The following is a 9,537-nucleotide window of genomic DNA, read 5'->3' as shown; positions in this document are numbered from 1 at the left end:
GGCTCGGCAGTGCTATGTTGGCTAGCACTATGGAAGAAAGAGACTTGGGGGTCATCATTGACCACAAGATGAGCATGAGCCTGCAATGCGATGCGGCGGCTAGTAAAGCGACCAAAACGCTGGCTTGCATCCATAGATGCTTCTCAAGCAAATCCTGGGATGTCATTCTCCCCCTGTACTCGGCCTTAGTGAGGCCGCAGCTGGAGTACTGTGTCCAGTTTTGGGCTCCACAATTCAAAAAGGATGTGGAGAAGCTTGAGAGAGTCCAGAGAAGAGCCACGCGCATGATCAGAGGTCAGGGAAGCAGACCCTACGATGACAGGCTGAGAGCCCTGGGGCTCTTTAGCCTGAAAAAGCACAGGCTCAGGGGTGATCTGATGGCCACCTACAAGTTTATCAAGGGTGATCACCAGCATCTGGGGGAACGTTTGTTCACCAGAGCGCCCCAAGGGATGACGAGGTCAAATGGTCACAAACTACTTCAAGATCGTTTCAGGCTGGACATAAGGAAGAACTTCTTTACTGTCTGGGCCCCCAAGGTCTGGAACAGCCTGCCACCGGAGGTGGTTCAAGCGCCTTCATTGAACACCTTCAAGATGAAACTGGATGCTTATCTTGCTGGGATCCTATGACCCCAGCTGACTTCCTGCCCTTTGGGCGGGGGGCTGGACTCGATGATCTTCCGAGGTCCCTTCCAGCCCTGATGTCTATGAAATCTATGAAAATATGTACCTGATAAAAATGTTTGCTATGCACTAAACTGAAACCAGCATCATGGTTAAAATTGTGCTGTGCATCCTTGGAAGCTTTCTAATCAATGAGAATCTGAGCATCTAGGGTATGTGCAGAGTTGAGGAAATTATAACATGCTACATTCCAGCTTAAACAGATATTCTTTTAGTTATTTTTTTAATGATTCTCAAACAGGTATGTATGAATATGATTTTTCTTACCCAGCTGTTGGGATATTAGACAAAATGTTTGATATATTATTGCTGCTTGCCCACATCCCATCACTGCCTTCATTTGAAATAAATTGTCACTACAAGCATTATGTCTTCCTCCTTTTCCATTTCAGTGTTTGAAATAAATAGCATTTAGAAGGGAGGGGGGGGCGGGAGTCTTGGAGGTTCTCTGGTAAGAAAAAAATCATTTTTTAGTAAATGATGTTTGGTGGAATTTACCATAATCTATAGAAAAAAGGTTGTTCTACAGAAGCAATTTTGTGTGCAATAAATAAGCCATCTCTGAGGAGAGAGATAATCTTTTCTTTATGTTTTAAATATACTAACTCTTTTCAGGTTGTTGCTTATTTATTCTTCATCTGTGAGTCCCTTTTTACTGGTTTTCACTCTGTCTTTCAAAACTGCTGTCTTCCCTCTGTAATATATGCCACATGTTTTGCCCTGTCTAGGTCTCATGGATTCTTCCATATTTCATTCCATGTCTCTCCTTGGTTGTGCTGACATTCATGATTAATTTTTATCCTCAAGAAGATAAAGTTAGAGATTTCGGTTACACCCATTGGACCTGGGGAGGGTAATGATCCCTCCTCCCTTCATTTCTGTTAATTTTAAGGAATGCTACAATGGGGTAGGGCTTAAACAAAAACATAAGTAGATGGCACAACCCAAAACAAGGCAGTCAGGCATGTTCAGGAATTAGATATAAGTGGGCAGAGGTCTTTCTTTGGGTACAGTTTGCATGTGAGCATTGTTTGTGTGTGTGCTTGAGAGAGAAGGAAGAGAAAAAGAGAGAGCAAGCTTATATGCACATAAGCACACAGGCATAGAAGTTCCAAATACAACCTGAACAACCATCAGTGGTGACCCTGAGAGAAACTTAGAGAGAGGGGTCCTTTGGTTGAAAAAGACTTGGGATACTATTAATGTTTGACCCTCCTGTACTCATAGATACAGAACTCTGCACATTCATTGTGAATTAATTTAAGATTACATCTAAGAAATACCTGATCCTTTCAACAGTTTTCCTTCCTAACTGGAACAATTTGTAAGTCCCTAGGTTTTAAGGGGAAAAAAATCTTAAATTTTGAAAATTAAGTACAACTCTATAAAACCTGGGATCACAGAACTCACAAAGCCCTGAATAAAATTTAAACTAAAATCTGTTTGGATGCAACTCTACAGAATTATAATAATCCAGGTCATCTACACTCAAGTCCTACAGTCTGTTTTCCTCAATTTGCCTTCATAACACGCACTATTCTTTTTTTACTCACAACTCCTAGATTATCACTAAAATTATACTACAGAAAGATTTTAAATAAGTAAAATGCCAGTGTCTCAGGATGTTTTAAATGTATTTAGTATCTCTATGGAAAAGTCACTCATGCCAGTGTTCTATGTATCTAACAGAATGTTTGCAGCAAATGCCAAGCTAGTGCTCCTAGTTTAATAGATAACAAAAGGCAAAGGAGCTGCAGGTTTGCTTGACAGGCATAGTCACAGGCAAAGTCACAATGGTAGGAAGTTCCTTATGAGTGGGAGCCTTTATACTTTGTTAAAATAGTTACGCTGCCCCCACCCCTCTTTTTTTTGGCTCTCCAGGGTGATCCTGGACCACGAGGTCCTCCAGGTATGCCTGGCAGAGAAGGGCCAAAGGTAAGTTTATGAAATGAGTACTTTGGGTTTTTGTTCCATAAAAATATTATGCCAAATCTTCGTAGTATCATTGTATCATAGTACTTAGGGTCAGAAAGGACCTAAACAGATCATCAGGTCTAACCTCCTGCCCCAGGCAGGAGCGGGTGTTGGGATCATATCACCCCAGACAAATATCTCTCCAGCCTCCTCTTGAAGACTCCCAAGGTAGGAGAGAGTATCACCTCACTTGGGAGCCCATTCCAGAGCCTGGCAGCCCTAACTGTAAAGTAATGTCTCCTGATGTCCAGCCTGAACCTTCTTTCTAACAATTTGTGGTCATTACTCCTAGTAACCCCGGGTGGTCCCAGGGGAATAGAGCCTCCTCCAATTCCCGCTGGTCCCCCCTGGTGAGTTTGTAAATGGCCACCAGATCCCCTCTCAGCCTTCTCTTGTGGAGGCTGAATAGGTTCTTGTGCACCTGTCTTATAATCCTCTCTGTAGTATCTGAACATGTTGAAATCTTTAATATGTTTATTATGTCAATGCTGCTGGGGAGTAGGGAAGTGCTATTTTTATTCAGTCCAATTTTATAGATGGGGAACTAAGGCACAGAGAAAGACTGAGTTGGCCATGCAAGACATTTTTGATAGAGGAGGGAATTTTTCATGTCCCAGGCTAGTACCACAATCAGTAGACCATTTCACATCCTGAATTCTTGCAACTCATTATTCATGTGAGTGCTCCCCTTGATTTCAGTGGGATTTAGCACCCAATCCACAAAGCACCTAAACTCCCATTAAAATCAATGGGAATTGAACAAGCTCTGGTATCAATAGGAATCATGCTTCACTGAATTCTGACAGAAAACTATATAATCTAATAGCTAAATCTCTTAAAGGAGAACAGAATAATACTCAGAAAACATATATTCTCTGTTAGGAGGAATATCTAAATTAATTGCAGCTTATCACATTAAACTCTGAAGCAAGGCTCAGTTCTGTGGGCTAGATTCAGCAGCTGAGTAAGCAAGCATAATTTTTATTGACCTCAGTGGGAAGCATGTTTTATATCTTCCAGCTTAGAATTTGGCCCTTTGTCCATTTTATGGTTTCTTATTGTTCCTATGTAAACTCCATGTTAAGCTATTTGAAATAATACAAATCTTGAAGCCCACTACAGCCCATGAACTTTGGTGGCCGTAATAAAATACAGTAATAGTTGAAATCTTATGTCTTCATAGGGAAACAAAGGTGAGCGTGGATTTCCTGGAATTTCTGGAGAGAAAGGTGAAGAGGTAACATGATTTTCATTTCCATAATGATTTCATTCTAGCTATTCTTATGTGATCTTGAATAAAGCTCTAAATTGAGAATTAAGTGAAGATATTTAATCTTCAAAAGAAGTTTAAGACTTTTTATGTAAGAGTTAGAAAGACTAATGTTAATAGTTTTGGTTCCAAATTTTTGGAAGGGCCTGAAGTACTATTACTCAATTAAATAAAGACAGTTTCATTTTTCATTTCATCATTTATTTTCAGAGGTTAATGTATATTTAAATACTGATGTTTAGCAAAGTGTCCTGCATGCAGCAAAAAATACACATATGCCAGATACATTTTTAAACATTTTCACCTGTCACAATAAATTTGCTTTGACTGCATGAGAGTCCCCCTCTTATAACTCACTTTCCAAACACCTGTAAGTTTATTAATTTACTGGCAGGAGCATCCATGGCCATAGAAAATATTAAGCTAATACTGGAAAATATTTAGAGACTGAATTTCAAATTTGTAAAAAGGAGTATTTGCACCATACCTTTGATTCCCAAAAATTACTGTCATCCAGTCAGGGACTGGAAAAAATACTGCTACCAGTCAAAACCAGTTTTCCTATTCTTAATATGATAGATCTGCACTGATGAGCTCAAGAGTAATCTTTTGTCAAAAGAATTTACTAAAATGATTTGAGCAGTATATAAGGAAACAATAAACTCCTCAGGAACACTTTGTCAGCTGAAATAGGTAAAATAAAATACAGTTTTCAGCATATAGCATTCACTGAGCGCTCAAATACCAAAGCATGCAAATTAGAATCTGTTCAATATTATTACTAAATTTTAAACTATATTGCTTTGATACAAGACAAAACATTGGAAAAAATCTCACAGCTATTTTTTTTTATTTATAAAACGATTAATCTTTTATTGTTTTTATAGATTTTAAGATACAAGACTAAAGTAATAATGGATAGGAGGAGAAATAGAACATAAAAATGATGATTTGAAGGTGATTTTGAAACTAAAATCTTCATTAAACATAATCCATAGTTTTAAAGGGTGTTCAGTTAGGGGTATGCAAAATATAACTGTAACAAGCGGGTGTCCCAGGGCCGATCTCGTAGTAGATCCGTCCACTTGTTTCTGTCCTAGCCACCCTCCCATCTCACCTTCCATGCCTTGATGTTCACGATTGTCTGATGTTAATCAGTCAGAAGACTGCCCTTTACCTTCCCTGATGACAAGGGTCTTTGTACATGCCCCAGCTTTCCCTTGACTTGTCCCATGCCTTGCAGATGTTTCCTCCAGCTAGCTAGCACTGGGACCCGAGCTCCAGAGTCTCACATGGGACTCTCACTCCCCACCAGAGCTCGAGGTCCCAGCACCCTCACACTGGGTTCCTTATCCTGGCCTCACACCCGGCCTTATAATATTCTTCTACACATACTGGGCTCCCAGCCCTATCTCTGGGCCTACAAGCCCCATCCTTAGGCTCCAGGCTCTGTCCTCGGGCTCCAAGCCCCGCCCCGGGCATCTAACCACTCTATCTCTGGGCCCCAGGCCCTCTCACTATGGGCTCCAAGCCCCTCACAATATGGACTAGGGCTCCAAGTCCCATCCCTCTACGAAGCCTAACACCCATCTCCCCAATATGCCCCAGTCTCTCCTGTGAGACTGGGGCTGCCACAGGTCTCTCCACCTGGCCTGGGCCCCACCTTGGTGCTCACAGTGAGCCTGGGCTCCCCGTGTCTCAGATCAAAACCCACCAGGGATGTGGGGGCTGGGGTTTTCAGGTGCCCTTACTCGCCTTTCACTGGGGAGGTAACTGGTCTGGTAATTCTGGGGAGCTACCCCACCACAGGTAGCTCCACCAGGCCACCCTTCCCCAGCAGGGTGCAGTTTTAGGTCATGCCCAGGACCGTGGGGTCTCCTTCCCCATAGCCCCAGCCCTTACCTCTGATTGGTACTGAGCAGCCAGTGCTGACCCTCCGGCTCTTGGCAGCAGACTGCTGCCTATGCCCTGGTAGGTAACAGAGGCCAGGGTGCTCTGTTACAATGATTCATTGGCCGAATCCAGCCTGCAAACTAATTGGATCTGTCCCATAGCTGCCCCCACCGTGCTCTGCCTGGGGCCAACCTCCACCTAGGGCAGCCTGTGCCGTGTTCTCACCCACTCCCACCAGTCATGGCCCTATCCAGAGTGAGAAGCTTTCTGGCAGAGCTGCTCCTGGTTGCATGCCCAGGTGATGTTTGGCTGTCCCTGCCACCACCAGCACCTCCTACTTCTGCCCCTGCTGTGTCACTCTGAGCAGGGAGGGAGCTGCCGCTGAGCAGCTCCTGTCCCACATGCAGGGCTCCAGCTCCTGGCCAACTTCCACTCACTCGACCGCCCAGTTCCATAAGCAGCTACCTGCAGGTGACTGAGTGAATGGAAGGCAGCTGGGAGCTGGATCCCTGCGAGTTGGAGCAGGAGCTGCCTGGCTGAAGCTCCCCCTCTCCAGGAGTGGTGCATCAGGGGCAGAAGGAGGAGGGAGAGTTGCTGGAGCTGGGAGAAGTGGAGCAGTACTCGGACAGCTGCAACTGCACCAGGAGTATCCCCGCTGGGAAGCTGTCTGCACTGGCCATGGCAGAGGCCGGTGGGCACAGGTGGGAGCATGGTGCTGGCTGCCCTAGGCAGGAGTGGGAGGGGCTTACCCCCATGTTGAGTGCTGCGGGGGCAGCCACAGACCAAACCTGCACCATAATGCTCAGGTGAGCTCTGCTGCACATGCCCCTGGGACCTAGCACCTAAGCAGCTCCTCCCACCCCCCATACATACACCACCCACCCACACACAATACTCAAAAGTAAGACTTTATTTTGAGCTATTATGCAATTGCCTCTTTATATGCTACTCAAACAAAAATCAGGATGAAAAATATTTTTTAAATAAAATTAAAATATCTTATAGCAGTTGTTTGATTTTTTAGCATGATTTGTTTTTTATCTATAATTTGTTAAAATTATATCTTCTAAAAGATTTTTCATGTGTGGCCCACAACAGGTCAACAAAACTCGTTAAGTGGCCCTCCAGCTGAAATTACTGCCCATCCCCGAGTTAAGCTACCTGTAAGATCATAGGCAGATCCAGGCTTTTAAAAATGGGGCAGAGGGTGAGAGTAGTGCACAGCACTGCAAGGGTGCCTGCACTTCCCCACTTCCATCCTTCCCCCTCTCCCACTGGTGTGGGCATACCCATTTTTTAAGTCCCTAAACCAGGTAAAAGTCTTTCTGTTCCCCCTCACCTTTGGGAACCCCATCCCTCCCCCATCTCTCCCTTGGGTCATCTGGAGAAAGTAGCAACAGCAGGTGTAAGATGGCAAGAATAGGAGGATGGGGTGGTGCCGCTGAGTCCTGGGGAAGGGATGGGGTGCCAGACTGGGTGGAGGGCTTTTACCTGCTTCAGGGACTTTAAGTCTCCAGCTGTTGCTTCTGCATAGTCGTCTGAAAGTGGGGTACAACTATGCCACTGTGTCCTCTCTGGATGTGCCTCTGTGTAAGATGTTTACCAAGGTTATGGTAGTGATTTTTTTTTACCTTTATATGATATACTCCTTATTCTGTACAAGTCAAATACATCCAGAAAAATTGCTAATTATAATCATGAACTAATGTCAGAACTAAGCATCCAATATACATCTTCTGATAAATAAGTAAGGACGTCTAACTTGTGCTGTCTTAATTCTGATGTAAAGAATCAAAACAAAAGAAGCATTAAATATATTCCCATATTGCAGCTGCTTTTCTCAAGAACTCAGCAGATTCCCCAAGTATTAATCTGGTATTGGAAATGATCATGCTTTTTATGTCCTTTGAGAAAACACTATTTAGAGAACTTACTATTTTTCAACTTCTTAAATACTCAATCTCTAACTTTGGAATGCATACTTTAAAATAAAGTTAGTTACAAATACGATACAAATAACATTCTATTAAAAATGAGATCATGGTAAGAAAATATCACATCCTTCCTTTGTGTGTACTCTAGAATATCTCTTTGCCATGCATGCAGCAACAGCATGAGACACAAAGAAGCAATTTTAAACAATTCTGACAGCATCTAACTGTTGAGAATCAAAAGAGATTTTAAAGGCAATTGAGAAAGTAATAACAAAAAGGCCAGGTTATAATTGGCAATTAGTCTTTTAAAAGGACTCTAGAGTAAATTCAGTCTAAGTAAATTTTTATTGATTCAGTAGGGTGCCAAGCTAATTCAGTCAATAGCTAAGCTTTTCTAATGCTCCCTTGCTGTCTAATAGCTGGTTAGGCACTCCAACACTCTTTGGTAGCTCCTGCATATCAGCAATAGCTTTAGGTTACTACATTTTAAGTGGGTGAATGAATGTTATTTCCAGGAGAGTATGTAATGGAGATTATCTTCCATTAATGAGTCTGAAACTCCAATGGCCTTTATGATTTGTTTTGCTTAGCAACAAAACATAGATGATGGTTTAGTGCCTCATCTAAAGTTCATTGGAGCCAGTGGAAATACTCACAGATACAAGTGGATTTTGGAAAAGGTCCTTAATGTTTATTTATTTAGATTTGTAGCCTGTAATATAAGCAGGATGGATATGTAAACCAAATCAAATAACTGCTGCTCCTGTGTTCTGCTTCAAAATAAATGACTCTACAGTGTTATATATTGTTAATATATTATATGAACATTATATATTGCTAATACAGAATGACAGGTTATTAGATAAAACACAGGTGCATATAAACCATGAGGGGCATGTAAAATACAATGGATTTCAAAACACAACTCATATGATGAAGAAAAACATGCATTCATTATTTTAATTTTCAGGGCCTTCAAGGTGTTCCAGGAACCCCTGGTGTCCCAGGACCCACTGGACCTTCAGTAAGTCTTTGATATAACCTGTGGTCTAATCCTGTGGAAATCACCATAATTATCTTATTGCCAGTTTCTTCTGTTCTTTTTAGTTAAAATAAAGAGTAATTTTTTTGGCTGAAACTTATCAATGATAAAGTATTACTTTAGGTTGAGTATTAATATCATAAGCCACTAAAAGTGGTGGTGGGAGCAGTCCCTGTACATATGGGTGGCAGTCTCAGTAAATAGAGAAGCCATTGGTGAGTCCTGAGATGACTGAGGAGGCCAGTCGAGATCCATACATTCAACTGGAGATATGGCAAATAGTTCCTAGAGGAAGGAATGAATCCAGAAGATATTGGGACACAGCTCTTTACCTTTCTTTCCCTTTGTCTTTTCTATCTGTCTGCCTCTATGGTTAGACAGGTTCATGCAAAATTATCAATGTCTTGTTGTACATCATGGTGTTACTTGGGATGCTTCAGTGCTCGAGTCTCCCAGGAATTAATGTTAATATTGCAGTTCTTTAGCTTGGTCTACAAGGTGTCCTTGAATTTATTCTTTTGCCCAGCTCTCCAGTGGTGATCATTGGAGAGATGGGAATGTAGGGCCTGTTTTGAGAGGTCCATCTTTGTAACATGTCCTGTCCAACATAATTGATGCTGTATAAACATGGTATTGGGCATTTGTACACGACACAATGCTTAGTCCTCGTTAATTAACCATGCCTTTAAAATTTTAACCCAGGTTAATTTGGTGCAACACATTTGTGTTTGCACAACA

At 42.2% G+C, this 9,537-nt stretch overlaps 1 protein-coding gene across 12 annotated transcripts in view; it reads left to right on the top strand.

Moving 5' to 3' along the window:
• The window catches only part of COL19A1 (collagen type XIX alpha 1 chain), a 402,210-nt gene that overhangs the window by 307,375 nt on the left and 85,298 nt on the right, over positions 1-9,537 (top strand). For all 12 annotated transcript variants that reach the window (XM_025191070.1, XM_025191112.1, XM_025191107.1 and 9 more), the window contains 3 exons: positions 2,568-2,621; positions 3,844-3,897; positions 8,728-8,781. In XM_025191070.1, coding sequence (XP_025046855.1) covers positions 2,568-2,621; positions 3,844-3,897; positions 8,728-8,781 — 162 coding nt within the window. The remainder of the gene's footprint in view (positions 1-2,567; positions 2,622-3,843; positions 3,898-8,727; positions 8,782-9,537) is intronic.

Source organism: Alligator sinensis, unplaced genomic scaffold, assembly GCF_000455745.1.
Source record: "Alligator sinensis unplaced genomic scaffold, ASM45574v1 scaffold499_1, whole genome shotgun sequence".
Taxonomy (NCBI): domain Eukaryota; kingdom Metazoa; phylum Chordata; order Crocodylia; family Alligatoridae; genus Alligator; species Alligator sinensis.
This window is presented reverse-complemented; position numbering and strand designations above follow the sequence as displayed.